The sequence below is a fragment of the Aspergillus aculeatinus genome (assembly GCF_003184765.1).
Source record: "Aspergillus aculeatinus CBS 121060 unplaced genomic scaffold BO66scaffold_21, whole genome shotgun sequence".
In the NCBI taxonomy this organism is placed as follows: Eukaryota; Fungi; Ascomycota; class Eurotiomycetes; order Eurotiales; family Aspergillaceae; genus Aspergillus; species Aspergillus aculeatinus.
Genome location: NW_020291490.1, coordinates 367,788 through 387,324, shown reverse-complemented (window position 1 = coordinate 387,324; position 19,537 = coordinate 367,788). Strand labels below are relative to the sequence as shown.

The 19,537-nt window shown below is 51.3% G+C and overlaps 3 protein-coding genes across 3 annotated transcripts; all 3 read right to left on the bottom strand.

Moving 5' to 3' along the window:
• Window positions 1-2,066: 2,066 nt before the first annotated feature.
• On the bottom strand, window positions 2,067-7,096 carry BO66DRAFT_438024 (UDP-N-acetylglucosaminyltransferase; the record flags this gene model as incomplete). Its single annotated transcript, XM_025651028.1, has 3 exons — window positions 2,067-2,702; window positions 2,754-5,367; window positions 5,418-7,096. 3 exons carry the CDS (start codon window positions 7,094-7,096, stop codon window positions 2,067-2,069), a joined length of 4,929 nt encoding a protein of 1,642 aa, XP_025504571.1.
• Window positions 7,097-12,800: 5,704 nt separating this feature from the next.
• On the bottom strand, window positions 12,801-16,625 carry sec23 (GTPase-activating protein SEC23; the record flags this gene model as incomplete). The annotated part of the gene is made up of 11 exons (XM_025648748.1): window positions 12,801-12,814; window positions 12,873-13,197; window positions 13,275-13,395; window positions 13,467-13,500; window positions 13,563-13,636; window positions 14,058-14,251; window positions 14,313-15,410; window positions 15,467-15,937; window positions 15,994-16,288; window positions 16,344-16,474; window positions 16,521-16,625. 11 exons carry the CDS (start codon window positions 16,623-16,625, stop codon window positions 12,801-12,803), a joined length of 2,862 nt encoding a protein of 953 aa, XP_025504570.1.
• A 557-nt stretch (window positions 16,626-17,182) lies between these two features.
• Window positions 17,183-19,043, bottom strand: BO66DRAFT_391553 (DNA primase subunit PRI2). The gene is made up of 3 exons (XM_025647284.1): window positions 18,782-19,043; window positions 18,173-18,723; window positions 17,183-18,119 (listed from the first exon to the last, which is right to left on the bottom strand). The coding sequence occupies exons 1-3, from the start codon at window positions 18,969-18,971 to the stop codon at window positions 17,358-17,360; spliced, it is 1,503 nt and encodes a 500-aa protein (XP_025504569.1). The 5' UTR covers window positions 18,972-19,043; the 3' UTR covers window positions 17,183-17,357.
• Window positions 19,044-19,537: the final 494 nt, after the last annotated feature.

Here is a 19,537-nt window from a genome sequence, read left to right as displayed (position 1 = left end):
AAGTTGATCCTGCCTATCAATCACCTAGTTGCTCACCTCAGCTCCTCAATTCGCTACTCCCTCCTCACCGCAGCACTCAACTACTGTACTTCTATCCTGAACCCACTCGTCTTCAGGCATAGTAACCTTCCTGAGAAAAACTTCCCCCCATCCATGAGAAATTCGGCCCTTCCAAGTTCAGACCTCTTTACGCTACTGAGGTAGGAAGCAGATCACCTAACTTCCACCCCTTCCCTAAAAGAAAAATCAAGACGAAGGAGCACGCCCTATTTTAACCTTCGATAGTCTGGTTGATTGACTACTGCACACCTCTTCCTCTTCAAACTCCAAAACTTATCTCCGAATATGACAAAGTGCAGTAAATCCCCCCCCCTCCCCTCCCGGGAAGTTGTATGTGTGAATGCCTCTCACCTCCGATTTCCTGCTTTTGGCATCCTATCTATGACAAATCTCCTCGACCCAACTAGTCCCCCACCCCCCATCCTTCTGCATCTATCAGGACACTATGAGTACCGAAAGTTTCATGCTTGCTAAGGACGATCCCCTCTCCCGAGTGGTTGTTCTCTTTGATCAAGCAAGACGGCGAACATATCCGTCTGTATGCCGTCGCGGCGGCCCTTCCTCCCCCCCCTCAAGTTATCATCCATGAATACTATCATTCCGGAAACAGAGTGGCTGTTTCCTTTTTTTTATGAGATGTTCTCGTTTTGGCGATGTGCACGAGGTTTACATTGTCCGGTTGGGGTATATGCGCTTATACTTTGGTGTTTGTACGTGCTACTGTATTTGCTATTGTCTTCCTTCTTGTGATTTGGATTGAAGATCAGAAAGGAGGGTGGGGGGGGGAAGAGTGAGATATAGACATAGTGCAGTACTATTGTCTACCTGTATGTAGTTTGCATCGATCTTGCGTTAGGTTTGAGGTACTTGCTGTGTGCTGGCTGGCTGGCTCGAACGGGTTGGTCAATGGTGGGTAGAACTTCATGGGACTTTCAAGTCTCTTGCTGTTGCTTTTGCTGCTGCTGTATTTGTCCTGGAGAACCAGATGAGAGGGGAGGAGGAGTACAAGGTAAGTGGTACAGTACCTATCAAGCAAGTCAGTCAATAGTAAGTTAGCTTCGGCTGTAACTGGGGATATGCGTCCTCAATCGATGTTGGATTTTCTTGAACACAATTGAGTATCGAACAATGGTTGAACTTCTGGCAGGTTTTGAGCTCTGCCAACTGTGTGATCATTGAGCTGGCAAGGCAGGGTACGCTCGCTGGATTGTGGCCTGAGGTCTTAGTCCCAGGCGAACATTCCACTTCACAGTCCACTTCCTTCTCGACTGTTCATTGCCACTCCGTAGGTTCCTGTGCTGTGTGTGCTCCGAACACAGTATTCTCGAAGCCGGGTACAGCCAGTCACTATTATCTTACCGAGAAGCTCCTGTCATATCTCCTTCCCTGAAGTCGATTGCATACTTTGAGTGAGTGACACCATGCTTGGGAGGATCTCATCATATCGCATATCTTCTATCAAATAGGTATCGAGAAAACAAACATATCCACCGGAATTATCCTCTATGGGGCTTCGTCATCGTTGAAATTCCGTGCCTGGAAGGGGTAACAGGCACAAAGAGATATCGAAAAGCTCAACGCTAACGCCAACTCCAGATCCAAGTAGGTGGAGAGAAACCCAGATGGAAGTCCCGCGGGCATAACAACAGAGATGCAGACACTGATGTGTAACTCCAGAGCGGTAGAAACCGAGGCACATCCAAAGAACAACGACCTGACCATGACTTCATCAAAGAAAACAAGACTAGAGGCAAATATCGTAAACCTACATCTCGAACCGTCTCTGCAAGACACATCAAACCCCAGTACAATTATCATTAGATCAGGCCAATGACGGAATTATATCTCCAGTCCAAGACGACAGATTAACGCAGAATGAAAGTCCCTGAAATGGACCATGTAGCCAATAGAAGACAAGAACAAAAACGAAATCGCTCGAAGGGGTATATTCAGGAAGAAAGAGAGTGGTTGCACGGCTTGGTATATTGCACACGCAGACGGTTACATCATAACCATATATCGCCCTCTTCGCCGGTCACCCATCGCTGCCAGACGCGGTCATACGCGTCTTCGAGGTCCCGCACCCATCGCGCCGTATCGAACAGTCGGCCTTTCCAGCGTTCCTGGAATAGCATCTTCCGTATCTCGGAGAGTCGACCTGTCGGCGATGTCTCGGTAGAAGCAGCACGGCGGGAGTTCAAGCCGAGGCATAGGCGGATGGCCTTGTTCTCATAGTCCTCGTCCGAGGTGGAGATTAGCTCCTCCCGAGCGGCGCGGCCGGCGTCGGTGTCTGGAAGAGCGCTGCTGAGGATACTGCTGGCCATGCGGGAGCACATCTTGTATTTATAACGAGGGAGAGTTAAGAGCGGGGTACCGCTCCAAAGGACGTCCGTTGCCGTGGTGTGGGCGTTACATTCCGGGGTATCCAAAAACAGGTCCAAGACTCTAGCACGGGCGATATGCATGTTCTTTGGGGCGACATCGGTGAAGATAATTCGGGAGGCGGTCTCCTCGCCCGCCCATGCGATCGCCGTTTCCTTGAGATTGCGTTCGCCAAGGTCGGGAAAACGAAGGAGCCAGAGAACGGCGTTGGGAACGTGAGCGAGGATGCGCAGCCAGGTGCGGAAGGTTGTGGGTTCAATCTAAACCTCGTTAGCGGGCGTAAAGTCAAAGGCTCTGAAAAGAAAACCTACCTTATAAAGCTGGTTGAAGTTGCCAAGGATGATAGTGTCATCGCTGAGATTGGGGAATAACTCCTTGCGCATCCGCCATCTTCGACTTTGCTCCTGTTCCCATGCGATTTGGGGATCTTGAGCATCGGGCGCACTTTGCCGGTGATCACAGCAGAAAAATGTGTCCCGTGTATAAACCAGCTTTTCCCCGTAAACCCAGTCTTCGAGGTCCTCGCCATGGTCTTCCTCCAGTAGTCGGTCCTCGATGCGCACATTGCGGCGACCCGGCGCTAATGTCTCAGGTGGTATCGAGATTTCGTCTGCCAGGATATAATCGCACCACTCAGCTCCCAGCGTACCTGCGAATCCCATGAATGACATATGAATGGGGGCCGGTCTGGCAGCAAACACTTCGTTCCGGGCGCCGCGAGTGTAGCCGTTCAGGTTGATCAGAATATGGATACCATCTTCAACGATCTGCTTCACGAGCACGTCGACAGGCCACCCACTCGCATCGTAGAACACTGGGGCCTCTTTCTCAATCTGCTGCCGATGGACCGACCGGTCACTAGCCGTGGTGGCGTAGCAGTAGGCCTTGACACGTGATGGATTATGTAGACCAAAGACAGACTGCATCAAATGCGCAAGAGGGTGATTGTTGAAATCAGATGACACATATCCGACTTTCAAGTAGGGGTTCGGGGGCGGAGGGGGTGGGTAGACGGTGGCTGGAAGCCAAGGCGAGCGCAACGTCGAACAGGATATGCGGAGACCGTTCCGCTGCGAAATCTGCCGAATCTGCTTTGCTGAGAGCGGGCAGGTAAAGGTGTGGAAAGGCAGCACGGTGGGCGCATTCGGCGCCGTCAGCCCGGAAGGCAACTGCGGCCGCCGATATTTGGATAAGGGGTACTCTTTGCCATACACGTAGCGATCCTGGTACCATTGCCAAGTGATAGACCTAATGGCGCGCTCAACGAGTCGTACCACCCTTGCTCCCTCCCATCGCTGACCAGCCCAGGACTGAAGAATAGCCGCCAGTGAGCTAGACGCTGCCTGATTGCGGATCTTCATTGCGGGTACCAGCTGAGCGCATAGTTGTTGGGCTGCATTCGGGGTCAGCAAGCCCTGACCCCATGACTCTCCCTCTCGAAGTTGTCGGTCGACGATGTCGACCACCCGTTTGATCCAGCCTGCACCGGTCTCAGTGCTATATGCGTCCCGAAGCATCCCTTGCTCATCGACATGCCACCGATCTCTAAAACCGATGCCGTTGCCTACACCACCACGACCAACCCAGTTGCAGACAGAGTTGAGGGCGTTGGCGAGGCCACACACAGCCTCCGCAAATTCCGGATTCACCTTCACAGCCCGCTTGTAGTAGACGATAGCGTCATTGACGCGTCCAGCATCCTTGACTGCATTGGCCAGATTAGCCAGAGCAATATCAAAATTACCGTCGCACTGAACCGCCTGTTCGTACATCCGAATCGCCGCTTGTAGCTGACCTATATCCTTCAGTAGACTTCCGAGGTTTGTGTAGAGGTGCGCATGCCGCGAATCCAGGTGCAGTCCATAATTGTAGTACGCCAAGGCCAATGATATTCCTGTCCCGGGAACAACGCCAGGAATTTCGGGATGTTGCATTTCCCCGTTAGACCGTGGAAGCCCCTTTTTCGGGACTTTGTTGTGAATCCCTGCCAATAGAATCCCCACATTGTTCGCAGTCGACGGGCTGGGTTGAAGAGACAGGGAGAGGTAGTAGAGCGCCAGAATGTCCCGAACGCCGGGGGCAGCTTTCGGGACCCCTGAGGTCGAGATGTTGGACATGCCGTCTTGGTAAATCTTCGCGAGGGAGAGTAACGAGTTGCTCGTCGTAGAGATAGCCGCCTTCCTCGCCAGACCTTCCGCCACGAATTTGATGCCCGGAGGAGTTCCACACGGAGCAAACACCAACTTCGAGGTCTGAAGCGCTTGATCGGGATACAGAAGAATACTTTCCTGGGGCCCATGAGGTTCTCCGGCGGGTTGGCCACGATTGCCATTGTGCATGAAGGCCGAAAATATCTGCTTGATCAGATTCTGAATCCCATGGCGTCTTCTTCCGGCCGCAATTAGAATTGCATCCTCGAACGCTGCCGCAGCTCCCGCGTTGTCCCCCAATGCATAAAGCATGTTTCCTTTGGCGTGGACAAGAGCCAATATCCGTCCATTGTCGCAGCCGGGTATAGAGTATCCACTCGAGCCGAACCCGGCGGTTTTTGCGTCAGCTGGACCATGGATCGTGGATACAGATCGACTAAAATCATCGTCATAATCGAATGTGGCTTTCTCGTACGAGCCCAAATCTGACGCGCTGGAAGCTCTGCTTTCAGCATCGCTTTCCGTCTCGCTCGCATGCTCGTCCGCTTTGAAACATTCTCCACCAGGAGAAGAACGTAGAGAGTTTTGCACAAATTCGATAATGTTTACTGCCTCCTTGCCCCGTTGGCTGCTGCACAAAAGGCCAATCAAATGCTCCACGGCTTCAAAATAGCTTGGGCGTAGTTTCACAGCGCAAAGCCAATGTTGCAAAGCTTCATCCCGGCGATCAAGCGCTAGAAGCGTAGCGGCGAGGTTGGAGATCGCCTCCACGTGTCTGATCTATTGTTAGAGGTCTAATTATCAGCTATCATGAAGGATACTCACGTAGAATCTCGGGCGATGATCCGCGAATACCACCGTGTAGCCTTGTTATAGTCACCGAGACCATAAGCCAGGCAACCTCCGAGAAGCATGCCATCGATCCATTCCCAACCACTTTCCATACAGAGATGCGATAGCATCTCGAGAGACGATACAGCATTGGCAGTCGTAGAGCCCTCATTGAGGGACGGCGCACCAAAACGAGAGGCAGAAGAGGTAGCAGAAAATCGACTGGTGTGGCGGACTCGATCGAGCATCTGAACGTCAGGTCTCGACGCATGATAATCGAAATGGGCAGGTGGAAAGCTGTTGTGGCGAGAAAGGTCACTACAAGCGGCGCTTGAGAAGTCAAGTCCGGGCTGCCGAGGAGGTTTAGGGTATATGCTCGGCTTGAGGAGCCGTTGACTCGGGCCCTCAGTGGCAGAATTGGAAATGCTGTTTCGCCGCGCCTGGTGTATAGATGCGAGAAGATCCACATAGACCCCATGGGCCCATGTCAACACCTTCTCTTTGAACTCTGCGTTCGCTGCACGTGAGCTACCTACAGGGTCCATGTTCTGGGGTCCCTGACTGCCTGCAGAACTCGGCCATGACGATGTATCGTGAATCAGTCGCGACGGAAAACCACAGCTCGAGGTTGGTTGGCGGGTATGGAACGGGAGCACCACTTGGTGCTGCGAAGTATTCAAAATCTTCTGTTCCGAGTGGCGTCGAGGAAAGTTATTCTGCACGGGCAACTCAGCATTGAGCATCCCCGTCGGGGTAGGGTTCCAAGCTAGACTCGAGTCAGGATGGCTAGCTGCTGATAGCCCTGGTCGGTTCAATGGCGGTTGAACAGCATCGAGGAATTGTAGACTAGAAGGATTGACGGCCTTCAGAAACGGACTTGGGGTATGAAAACGAGTATCACGAAATGCTGCTGGGCGATAGGGAATGTAAGCCCCGTCGGGCCAGTACGGTCCATACGGACCCGTTCCTGCTGAAGCGGTGGGACCAACGCACGGCTGCAAGGTTGCGGGGAGCACCGTGGGAATATAGGCACCATTGTGCCAGTAGAACCGCTGTTGTGAGGGTTGCATCGGCAAGGTCTGGTTCAGCACTGAATCAATTCCAGGCACGTAGTTCAACGAACGAACCCAGCTTGCCCCATGAATCCCTTGGCCCATCTCCCCGGGAGCTGCGTTTCCCCGCGTCGCTTCAGTTTTGTATACGGGTGGAAAGCTGAGCTGCTTTCCGGATGAGGCGCGATCCAGCCTGGGCTGCTGCCATGTATCCAACGCAAATCCAGTCTGTTGAGGAATCATATGACTGGGCTCCAGAGGCGACACTAGAATGTGCTTGCTCGCTGGGGGCTGAATGGTAGTATCTCCGGGGGTCCCATCGTATCCAGCCGCCAGCGTCCCGTTCGGTGTCTTCCTCCGTAACGCATGCTCGCCCGCACTATTCGTATGGGTTAACGGGCGCGTAGCGTCTGTAACACTGAGACGTTGAATCGGATGTGGATATTGCAGTCGGGTTCGAGGTAATGATTGAAATGAATTCTTGCTAGTGTCCTGGTGGGGAAGGGTAGCGGAGAAGGAGGCGTTAAGGTCGTAAGGTTCATTCAAGCTGTCGGATCCATGACGATAGTGCAGATGGTGATGCGGTTGAACGGGCGGAAATGGCGCTACTGAGGGTAACATCTTGACCGCGGATGGCGATGGCACCGCTCGTCGTCCCCCGTGGTCAATAAATGTTTCTGCTTGTTAGGCGAGATAAAGAGGGAAGGAAGAGGACAGAGAGACCGGATGCAAGAGATAGGTCGCAGAAAGAAAAAAAGAAACAATAAATCGCTATGTGAAGCGGCGTGAGAGGGGAAGCCTGGGCGGAGAGCGGCTCCGATAGATGGAGAGCAGTCAGTATTGTCGACAATCAATCTCTCGCTGGAGATTTAACAAGCATCCGCCTTGAAGCGTTTCCTACACCTCATCCTGGACATGAGCCGGCTCACTTGACACTTCAGCGAAGCCCCCCACCGCTTGTCTCTGGGCTCGACATGAACGCTGTTGAACGGTATGCTGGTCTGGAGGTCGAACGTACGGCAGCCGGCACCAAGAAAGTAGAGAAGGGGAGATGACTGGATAGAAGCCGAATCTGGGACGAAGATACCATCCACGAAGGCGCAGGATTCCAGAAGATAGAAAAGACACGCAGGCGATCCGCTCGGAAGACGCTATTTGCTGCCGAACAGTCTTGGTGGATGAAGAAGCGATGCAAGGGAGGGAAGGGATTGAAAGTCACAACCCTAGTCAGCCTGGTCGAGCGCCCACACTGACGCAGGTGTCCGCACGGCGCGATCAACCAGCAGTCAATTCTGCACTTGGCAGAAATGTTGTACCCGGATGGAGTCAAGGGTGATGGCGTAGGGAAGGAAAGGAAGGGAAAGGTGCGACAAGGGTAAATGCGCGGAGAGGAGAGAAGATGATGAACGAGCGAACCGGTCGGGAGTCGAGTGAGATGAATTGTGGTGGTTGTCGTTAGTTGGTAAGAAAGGTCGGGGTGTTGAAGAAAGGAATAATCAGGAGGATAATAACGACAATAATGATAATACTGAGAATAATAATAATAATGAAAGAAATAATAAAAAAAGAAGATTAATCAGAAAAAAAAATAAAACTAATCAAGAATAACGAGGGGGAGAGAATCAATCAATCAATGAATACGGCAATCGAAATAGAGGATGGAGGAACGAATCACATTAAGAAAGCCGGCAAAATCCGAATCAGGGAAGCGAGAGTGTTGTAAAAAGGTTGAACATGGCACCACTAGCTGATGACAATCTTCCGTAGTCAATGCCAATCAACAGGCAACTTCCAGCCTTCACTGATAGTCGACCTGATTAGTACAGTACGGAGCATACAATGAGAAAGGGCACCGGAATCCAGGCACCGCAAGGCTGTGGAAGCGGAGCTGATCCCAACGGCGGGCGGAGAGGAAGACAAGATTTGAGACAGGAGGAGAAAAGTGTAAGAATAAGAGAATTCCGGGTGGAAATTCAAAAGGGAAAAAAAAATGTGTCAGAAATCGCTCCGGAGTCAGCCAGTAGAAAAATGTTCTTTGTACTCGTATTAGAGATTTTTAATCTCTGCCTTTCTCTTCGACTAGGACTATTTTGCTTGACCGGGACCACATTCGAAGACGACCGAGCATAAAGGAAGCCTTTGGATCTTGGATGGAGAAGCAGGAGGAGCAGCAGCAGCAGCAGTAGCAAGACGCAAGACGCAAGAAGGATAATAATAATGAAATATGGAATTTAAAGCTCCAGTGGGCGGACCATTAGGTGGGTCTTACCTGGACTTGGGCCTTTAGTCTGTAATCCACTCTCTGTAGCAGACAAAGAGTCAGTCACCATTCATGACGGAGCGGAGCATCTCAAACGCAAGCCGTGGACGGCGGCAGCCACCAAATGGTTCCAGGTTCCTTTTTTTGAGAGTGGGGGGGGGAAAGAAAAGCGCGAATGGGCCAGTGGGAGTGGAGCCAATGACCACTGGGGCTGGAACCTGGTGGGTTTGAGTAGAGTATTTGAGGCGTCCAGGATGAAGATGAGTCGGTGGTGGCTGAGATGAGACGGTGTTTTAACGGTGCTGCCGTTGGAAGAGATGCAAATATCAGTGTCAGTATATACGGACTGAAGCAGGGACTCACTCAGAATTTGAATTGATTAACCAAGTAAGAGGCAGCAGCAGTATGTAGTATGTAGTAAATTCACTGTGCATAGTGTAGTGCAGCACGCAGGAGTAATAATAATAGCGAAGGTAAATTCCTCCCGCTTGGATGAGTAAGTCAAGTAGATCACTAACTCATAGCTCTGGTTTCCATGGATGGCATCGCTCCTGCCCTCTCTTCCCTTCCCCTCCTCCTCCTCCTCCACCTCCACCTCCCCTCTCCTCCTCTCCTCTCCTCTCCTCTACTCCACATCCGGTCTCTTTGATACTGAATCTCTGATAACTCGCCCTCTCGTCTCTGTCAATTAAACGAGTAGATATTAACGGAGTCCGGAGTTTACGGATTGCTGCACCGCCAGCATTTATAGCATCATCCTAATCTCCCATTCCGTTTCTCTTCCTTCCCTTCCTACCGCTTCCGTCCCGAGACATATTCCGTCTCTCAATCACACATACTCCAGAGTACAACCCTCCACCACCCACACGGAGAGCAGAGAGCGGATCGCAACCAAAGAAACACGAACAATCAATCCCCTCTCCTCTTCCTCCCCCCCCTGCCGACCCCCACCTTCACTTTTCCCGACCCACCTAGAGTTACGATCCAACGGCCAGGATGGTCTGGCGCTAGCCACTTGGGCGCAGGAGCAATCCAGGCCTGTCCAACGTCAGTGGTCCAGCACTAATCAGCCATGGATGCTGGGAAACCCTCCCGACCTCCCCTCTCTTTCCTTCTCTCTTTTTATGTTATCCCCCGGTCCTAGTTGGCGCCCGCAACGATCAAGCCTTGGGGGACCTGCCTGGCTTTTGGGGGCTGCCTGGCAGTTACGATGGTTTGTTTGGTGGGATGGGTTTCGGAGCGATCTGGCACTTTTGTGGGTGTGGGCTTGGTTGGAGTGGAGTCCCATGTACATCCTTCTAGCGGCAGCTGCACGCTGGCCTTGGAGAGAGGGTTGACAAGTTTCTTTTTTTCTCGCATGGCAAGTAAGTTGAAAGGGAAAAATATAAACAGATGGACCCATAGATTGTTTGCATCTGTATCAATTCGGATTCCGCGATCGTGGGGGATGTTTCCAACAAAGAACAGAAAGTTGGATCTCTAGATCTTTCAAAGATCCCGATGATAGGGGCCGGAAATCCTGCATCATGTAGTCCCTCTGTCCTTTGCTACTCATAAGTTAACTACTGAGTAGTAAGCTAGGCAGGAAGTGAGAATGATAGAAAACGAAGACTAGCGATCAGTGGTGGCTGCACGAATGCGAGGGCCGGGAAATGTTGGGCCATCGTTTGCTGTTGTTACTCGCATCAATTCTGCAGCCCCAATGCGCGAGGCTGAAAAGCAATACACGCATGCCACCTGTGATCAGGTGAGATAGGCTGATTGGTACCTGACAACTTGAGCCCCCCTCGCCTCAACCTCCTTCACGGTCATTTCATTCATTCGATAGGCTGCTTTTGATTTTTCTCCAACTGCCGGCGTGGAGTAGTCGATCCCTTTCGTCTGCCGGAAAAAAAAATATACTGCAGCGCTCCAGTCCTGACCACAAACATACGGTATAAACAAGGCAACACAAGCACCTCACACACATTCAGAGCCCAGCTTGGTTCTGACATAGTTCGTCCCAACATCTCGCTCAATCCATATCAAATGAAATCAACATCAGCCCTCCGCTCCATCTACCTTGGTTCAAATGAAGCCAGCGTCTGCCCGTTCTGTCCAGTCACAGTGGCGAAAATCAGCCAGTTTCGCTTCGCATAGCACAACAGGTAGCTAGGTACGACGATGGTCTTGGAGAGGAAAAGAGGCCACCTAATCATCATTGATGCCGCTAGTACGTAGGTAGGATACGCACAGTCATGGATCTTTGTTGCCTGTCTGGCATTTATGATTATAATTCTCCTCTCTTCGTTGTTGATTTTGTTGTCTTGTTTATGGTTGCTGACCCCCGCCATCCATCCCCCCCCAACGCCCCTCCATTCACCCACCTCAATACCATGCGAGAGACTAGTATATCGAACTATCGATAGTATTTCGGCCCAGACCAAGCGGACATGAGGCCGCACGCTGAACCGCATCCAAAAACCATCCATTCTTCGAGTCCACCAGAAAAAAAAAAAAGAAAAAAAAAAAAAAAAAAAAAGTAGGACCCTGAGCTCGATCACCGACGCGGCCATGTCACGAGCCGCGGGGGTCTGGAGAGGGTGTTGCGGATCGGCAAACTGAGTTTAACTACGGGCTTAGACTCATCACTTGCCAGGCAGGCAGGCAGGCAAAGCCAACTACTGTAAGCTGGGGAGAGAGGGGTGTCAGTCGTCAGGGCTTTCTCGCCTTAAGGATGCACAATTTACGCATGCATTCTGCACCTGTCAGGTCCTTTTTTCTTTTTTCCTTTTCCTGCTTGCTCTCTCAGATAGGCTTCCTCGTTGGGCCCCTCTTGTTGATCTGCGGCCAACTGGTGGAGGATCCTCCCGCTCTCGCCCACCCAGAAACAAAAATCCTGGTAAGAACCGTGATGTGTAGGTAGCCAAGAGGGTTCAAATTCGAGGTTGTAAAACAAGACTGGTCAGGGATCTTCATTTGTAGTTGGGTCACATAGCGAACTAACTAACTGGATCATCATGGCTGAGACAGCTTGTGCGTATGGGAGATTTGAAATGCTGCGTCAAAGAAAAGAAAAATGACTTGTGAAGCAGCCCCGAACTTGTCATCACAAAACAATGTGCTTAGCATTCTGATGGGCTGTCAACCTGGTGCTGCCAATCGACCAAGAGAGTTGTGCCAGTGTGGTGACTTGGACTAGGGTTGCAAAGGGGCACCTGCATGCGGGCGCGTATCAGGGACCAACTGCCATGGGCCATGGGCCATGGCGCCCCTCAGGCGGGTGGAGAGCGTGGGATTCTTCGGTGTTGTCCGGCGCCTTGCGGAATCCTAATGTATTTCTTTTTTCTTTTGCTGCTCATGGCGTTTTCCCCCATTTGCTATTTCCAATTTACTCGCCGTGACGCCTGCTTGTGGCTGCCACTTAGTACGGATCTGCCCGCATGCCAGGCGACATTCCAGCTTGAAGGATTGAAGGTATTACGCGGCAGGCTATGGAAATACGAGGTTGAAGAATGGATGAAGCTCATTGTAGGCAAGATTGTAATTGAAATTTGTAGTAAATTTGATAAGAATATCTGAATTACGTGTTACGAAATGTTGACCGTAATATGGACCACCACATCCACTGTCAGAAGCTGAGCTCCCTTCAAGAATGCAGCGGTGAGTAACGGGTCAGGAGTTTTGATCTCCTCTGCGTAAAATAAGCCTATACCACGTTTGGTAACAAGTCAAATCCAGGCCCGTAGGCGGGAAGAGACGGTAAGGGCCAGAGTGTTGCAGAGGATCCAACGGATGGGGGGAGAAAGTGTTGTCTTGACAGGATCCGGCTCGCACATGGAGGGCAGCAAGTAGACCGTGAAAAGCAATCAGGAGGGTTTTTGGGGAAGGTACCAGAGAGAATCATTGAACGAGATGTCCAGCGAAAAAACACTTATCATTTTTTGCCGAATGCGAAAACAACAGCGGGAATTCTAGTCATGACTCGTAAGGGTATTTTGGTTTTGTTCGTGAGAACAAACGATCATATTAAGTAACTAGCATGTCGATACATCATCGCGACCGCCATGATACATGATTGATCATTTACTCGGAGGGGACTATAGGTTTATTAGCATGCTGCGAGCGATGTCGATGGGGGGGCTCGGTGGAACGTACCGTCAATCTCGCCAGCCTTGATGTCGTCAGAGACATCCTTGGGGCTGCGGCCATCGACCTGGCAACCGACGGAGAAGGCGGTACCGAGGATCTCAAGGACGGTACCCTTGAGCTCCTTAGCCAGAGAGCGGTTGCGCATCTGGCGGGCAATCTCGACGATCTCATCGAGAGAGACGGACTTGTTGTGCTTGATGTTCTTCTCCTTCTTGCGGTCACGCGGGGGCTCCTTGAGGGCCTTGATGACAAGGGAAGAGGCGGAGGGCACAACGGAGACGGCGGCCTGACGGTTCTGGATGGTGAGTCTGACGGTGACACGCAGACCCTTCTATAAAATCCAAAGAATCGATATTAGCGACTGGTCTTCTGATCGCGGGAGCAAGCGTGCGCGCGGTGGTTCCATACCCAATCACCGGTGTTCTTGGCGATATCTTCACCAATCTTCTTGGGGGACAGACCGAGGGGACCGATCTTGGGAGCCAGAGCAGACTGGGCTCCGACCTCACCACCAGTCACTCTCAGGTGACTAATATATTCGTTAGCATTGCGATAGCCTGGGATTGTCGCGAGAAAAGAATTTCGCAGTGCGCAACTTACATGATCTTCACCTCATTGGGGTCGAACTTGGGAGCTGCCCAATGGGTTCAATGTCAGTTCAGTCCGCCATGTTGACACCAAGGAGATGATACTTACGCATGGCGAGTGCGAAAGGTGGTCGATCGTCCTTGGGAGTTGTCGGGGTGGATGGTACAAGGAAAGAAGGGAAGCTGTTATCTGAAAGTGAAGGATATTTAGCTGCCGTCCGCACCTCCACTAAGCGAGCCGCCCGAATCGGCTTGGCGTAATAGGGCTCAGCCCGACAATATCACGTGACCATGACGAAGAGCCGCGCGTGCCTCGTATGACAGGTGGGAAAATGATGTATACGGTTTACCTTACTGAGTGACAATCTTACTGGGTTTTGCTTGTGTTCAATGCATCTAATTTAGGCAGCTGATATATTCCAGGGTAACAGACAAAAATAGGAAAAACCGCTAAAGATACAAACGACCCGACGACCAACGTAAACCGCCCCTTGCTCTTCCTATGGCCATTTCTTGTCAGATCTAGCTGGTTCCGGAAACAGCAAGCCTGGTGGATTAGGTTAGAAATGATTGACTGCCAATCAGACATATGTTGCGGACTTACTTCATCAGGTGGTCCATGAAAGTCTGCAACGAGACATCGTCGGTGAAAATCGTTTGCGACGTGACACCTCCGCCATATCCTCCTGTCGTGTGCGTCGTGGAAGGGTTCAGCTTGGACAGCAGGAAACGCGCCTGGGAACCGCCAGCATCGCAGACAATGAAACGAGGCAGGGGGAAACGGTCCGAGATCAGCTCCTGTGATTTGCAAACAGTTAGCAGAGAAGCAGAGAATGTGTAACGATGGATGTTCACGAACCCTTGCATCTTCTTTTGGCTGCTCGAGGAGAGCCTTGAGGTTTTCGTAACCGTCCTGATCCTGGTAGCCGGCCTTTCTCCATTCTGCGATAGTCTCTCCGTGGAAAATTAGGATGTGGAAGAAGGTATCCAGCAGTAGGATGTGGGAAGGCTGGATGGAAGCAGAGTCCAGAAGGACCGGCTGGCTTCCTTCGTGCTCGAGAGAATACGAATCGAGCGTGGGCTGAATCATGACAAGAGAATCGCCGACATCCTCGTGGTTGAGGACGTGTCTATAGAAGGCAGTCTCATCAGGCGAGTTGTTGAACACCTGCAAGAACTGGCTTCGGCGCAAGTGGAACATAAATTGAGGATAGAGAGTGAAGTTCTTCTCCAATCGGAAGGAGGTAGGGTCATCCTTTCGGTAGTCGGCAAAGCGAGAGCAGAGCCGGATAAGCATACGGTCAACCCATCTGAGCACATCCGGTCCATCATCAACCTCAGCCTTGAAGACCGCAATTCGAGCCATCAATACAGCAGCGGCCTCCTGGTCGAAAGACTGTGCGAGTGTGGGGTCACCAGCCGGACCACTGAGATTCCGTGCAACGGTCGTAACTCGAAGGTGATAGTGGCCAGACGAATGCTGGTAGTATGTCAGGAATTGCATCATTCCTCTTTGTGGGCCTGGCTGGACTGCTGCCGGACCGCCTTGGTTCGCGATTTCAAAGTAGACGCCGTAACTCGAGGAGGGGTCGATTCCACACATCTTCCAGGCGCAAGTGTTACCAATGCCGCACTCCGTTTCACCAACCGAGCTCGATTTCTTGTTCAAAGAGACCGCGTGTCCAATGAGTCCGGTGACCTTCAGTTCCTTGGTGGTGAGTACTTCCAGAGATGCGTTGAAGCCCATAAGCAGGTTATCGTTGGCGTCCTTGTCGAAGATTCTGACGAATGATTGCTTGAACTGGGAGGATGTGAAGCTATCCGTGAGAAGCATATGTCCACCAGTGTAGTTGGCGAGATTCTTCATCTCCAGCATACCGACCTGGTCAAGACACCCAGCAAACAGGTCAACAATGTGTCCGTTGTTAGCGGCACGCTTGGCCATGCTGTCGTAGAACTATGTGCATCCGTTAGTATAGTATGAGAGCACTTCATGACCACATCAGAACCTACCTTGACAGCTTTCTTGTAGTACTTGATGTTGTCTCTATCAATATCGTGGTGAGAGCGGATAGGCTCCTTCAGCTCAGGGCCGACAACATGACCCGGGCCCTCAGTGGCCGGACCACTGGTGAAGATCATGATGCGTCCACCCGCGTTTTGGAAAGAGGTCTCGAGCAAACCAACGGCAACGCTAAGCGCAACACCAGTACATCTGAGAGGACGCTTGTCATTCGCAACAGGCCAAGGATCGCGCTGTAGCTGCTCGAGCACATTCGTGATCTGGAATTCCGCCTGCTGAACGGGGAGAAGGAATCGTGCCGCAGGTCCCAGAGGAGGGCGGGCGGGCTGCTGGGGCATGTTCGGCCGCACCCCAGATGCAAGACCAAGCATCTCCTGGACCTGCTTTGCAGCATACTCTTTGCTGCCGCGGAACACATACGACTTGGCACATTCGGTGTAGCCAAGCTCATGTACTTGAGCCTGTATCTCGAATTAACATTCCATTCTACCGTGACCGAATCGAGAGTTATCCCTACCATGGTGCCGAATGTGATCAGACCGACCAAGGCGTTGGCTGGCAACAGCGACAGACTCATGATCAACGAGTCCTTGACAGCCTGCAGGCTGTCTTCGTCCTGGCAGGTATCGACAACATAGACGAAGATAGGAGGGGCGGGAGCAGGGCGTGCCAGTTGATACTCGATCGTCGTGCTCATGGGATGAAGTTCCGGGGGTATTGTGCTCTCGGTGATATCCTTGTAGTGAGGGGGCAGAGGGTTGCGCATGAGACAGAAAGGGCAGATCCAGATGCGGGCACGAACGTCAACATTGCTAGATGATGTCAGTGAGAGCTTTACTTCATTTCGAAAACAACCGTCTAGCGTACGCATAAGGGTTCAAAACGGCCCGGCAGGGCGCTTTGCAGGTCACTGGCTCATATTGTAGCAATGGAGAGTCCGGCTTCTCCTTAAGGGGTGTGTAGACGGCACCAATGGGGACAACAAGTCGGGATGCTTCCTATGATGGACTGAGTTAGTGGCTGACGTGTATAATTTATCGATACCATAATGCCAACCATGCGAGAGCTTGGAAATGTGTTCCAGCTCAATCTGATGCCGTCGCGATCCTCAACGTCGCTCCATTGGTCCTTCAACGCTTCGTAGTCCATGTTGGCGGCGTGGTAAACGGGGCTCCGTTAATGGGGAAGAGTGAGGGGAGATCTCCTCGAACAATAACAATTCCAGAAGTGGAAATTTTGGAGCACCACAGGCTGAATATGAAAGAAAATGCTCCTATAGCAAACACCCAGTCTCGAAGCGCGCAACGCCAACAGCTGCTGTCCTGAATGATTATGCGGGGGATCAGGAGACTGTTGTGTGAAGCGGCGGTGCTGGCATAAGGCCAGGTTGCAGCACAACCGGTCTCTGCGGCCCGCCGTACCCCCACGCTAGTGGCCTTTAAATAGCGGCTCTTCTTCCTCCACTTTCCAAATTTTTTCTTTTCTTCTAATGAATTTCTTTCTTTTTTCACGCCGACATCATCTTTCTCAGCTTCTAGCCACCTCAATGGTGAAGTTGTTTACGCGTCGAGCGAAGAGTAAATCTGACCCGTTGCTGGGCACCTGGCTTTGAAAGGACGTTTTGTTCCTTTTGGATAATTTGGGAATCAGCTGTGGTCAAATCCCTAATTTCGTACAATTTATTTTCTTTCACAAACAATTGAATCTGTATACTGCAAGGTTGACTTCTACGTGTAATATCTACATTAAATGCGTGCCGAAAAAAATGGGTGCCGTATCCCAACGCAATGAACCAAGTCCGACGCCTTATGGACTAAAAACTTCGCAAGAAAAAGACAAACGCAATAAAAACATATCGTCGTGGACTCCCATGCAAGCTATTTAAGAACTCTTGGACGCCCGGGCTGTCTGCTTCAACAAGAAACTGCGCTTGAAGTAAGTGTTGGGGTGAACGATGGTGTCCAAATCCACTTGGTTCCATGAACCATCTTCCTTGACTCTTTTGATCTCGGTCTTGTGAGTCGATTCGAAGACTCTGTTGCAAGCGATATGATACCGCATTTTCTCGACATCTTCTCGCACTCCACGGAGAACTTCCTTGTCGTTGACGCCCGTGGTCTGAAGCAATCCAATGAGATTGTCGACCGAGTAATGGCGATAAGGGCATCCATGAGTCTGTCCAACTCCAGGGTTTGAATCGCCCAAAATCTTCTGGCATGAATAAGGAGGATATCCTCGACCCCGGCGATTGACATCGCCTCCCACATCACCATAGGCGTGGCGGATGTTGTACTTGTATCGAGAATTAAACTCATCATCCGTGAAACCCTTGAACGACTGGCGCCAGAAAATGATGCATTCTTCGAGTGACAATCCAATACCCTTGAGGAACAGGGTATATTGGAGACGGCCATAATGCTTGAGATGGTTGTTCTTCCGTAGGTTCATGTGGAGACTGCGCATACACAGTGGGAAATGTTGAGAAAGCTGGTCGATGTTGTTGGCAGTGATTGCAGCACCGTCAACAAACCCTTCGCCTTCCGAATAAACAGACTCGGCGCTTCCAAAGTTCTTTGATAAATGATTCAAAATTGGAGTTAGACGATCATCCTCATCCAACCGCGGTAGTGCCCGACTCGTGAGCTGGAGAATGTTAGTGATAGGCAGGATCCTGACAGGGGGGGTAGTGACCGTACCTCAAGCGCGCGTTCCAATCGGGCAGTGAACTCTGCAATAATCATGCTCAACTGCTCTCTCCCAGGTACATAGGCCTTGCCTTTATACAAGAACACAGATCTTCTCTCGACAAGCTCGGGTACTCGCTCCCAGTCCACTTTGTACCATGCCTCTTCATCCACACGACGTAAGCCTGGGGTGGCACCAATTAAATGCTCTGCCAATCTTTGTCTTTCATCATCCTCCACAGGCTCCCAGTCAAGGTTGAGACTCTCGATGAAAGCGCGCTTTTCCCTCGTGTCATCACGCTGGAAGCGGAATCTGAAGAGCATTGTTTCGGCTCTCACGAAGCGCCGACGAAGGTCTTCTGTGGCGGAGAAGGCCAAACGAAGGATGAAGTGTGAATAATGGTCCTTTTGGCGCTCATTCTTAAGTCGCTGGTCGGCCGCACCGTTGGAGGAGGATGTGTTGGATGATAAGGGGAGGTATTTTTGGAGGAGAGGTGTAAGATGCGTCTCTGTCTCCGCCGCGGACTTGTTTCGATAAGAGCAGGCCTCGATTTCAGCCAGTACTGTTGAAAATATGAGTTACAAAAATGGCCTTGGGGCTCCTGGGCTATATGGCTATACCTCTTAATCTGTCAATGGCCCATTGCTCGAATTGCTCGAGTGTAATCTCCTCCGTTGGCGGGACGTCGTAGAAATTCAGACGGTGCGGATAGTCTTGCTGCTTGAATGTGGGTGCAGCGAACTGCTTTTTCTTATGGTCGAGGTTGGCCCTTCTCTTAGGGTCAATCCTGAGAAAGTCACTTCGAATCATGATGAAAGCGTAACAGCGATTCTGATACCCGAACAAGTGTACTGCAATCTCCTCAGCGACCGCAAGACAAATTCGATGATAGATGACCTGGCCAGCTCTGGGCCCTCGCGAAGGACGCGGGAACGCGCCGAAAACGCGACACGGTCACGTGAAGATAAATGGCGGCTCGCTCAGGCCAACACTGCATCGCGGAAAGCAGCATGGCAGAGATTCCCAATCACATGCATGTACGAGAAACAGATGGGAGTGATCTACGTACTTGAGAAAGTTCCGAACATGTGATAATCTGTTCGACTTACTTCCGATATGAGAACCCGAAGAATGACACTACAGTTCATGCGCACAGACGGACAACATTTACGATACCCCATGCCGTGGCAGAAGCCCTGTTAGACGCAAGTGGATTTGACTACTCGCTGGTACAGTATAACTATCATGGATTGAAGATCGATTTCCTTGCGCCGTTTCGTTTCCTAGGCAAAGCGGATATTGCCTGCTGTACCTTGTATCCTGGCAGCTACTATATTGTCAGCAGATGGCATTGTCGCGGTTTTCGCCCTGCATGC

Coding starts and splice junctions, on each gene's coding strand:
- BO66DRAFT_391553 (XM_025647284.1), bottom strand. CDS start 18,971: ATGATTCGAAGTGACTTTCTCAGGATTGACCCTAAGAGAAGGGCCAAC. Junction 18,724..18,781: donor GGCCATTGACAGATTAAGAG/GTATAGCCATAT, acceptor TATTTTCAACAG/TACTGGCTGAAATCGAGGCC. Junction 18,120..18,172: donor GATTGGAACGCGCGCTTGAG/GTACGGTCACTA, acceptor AACATTCTCCAG/CTCACGAGTCGGGCACTACC.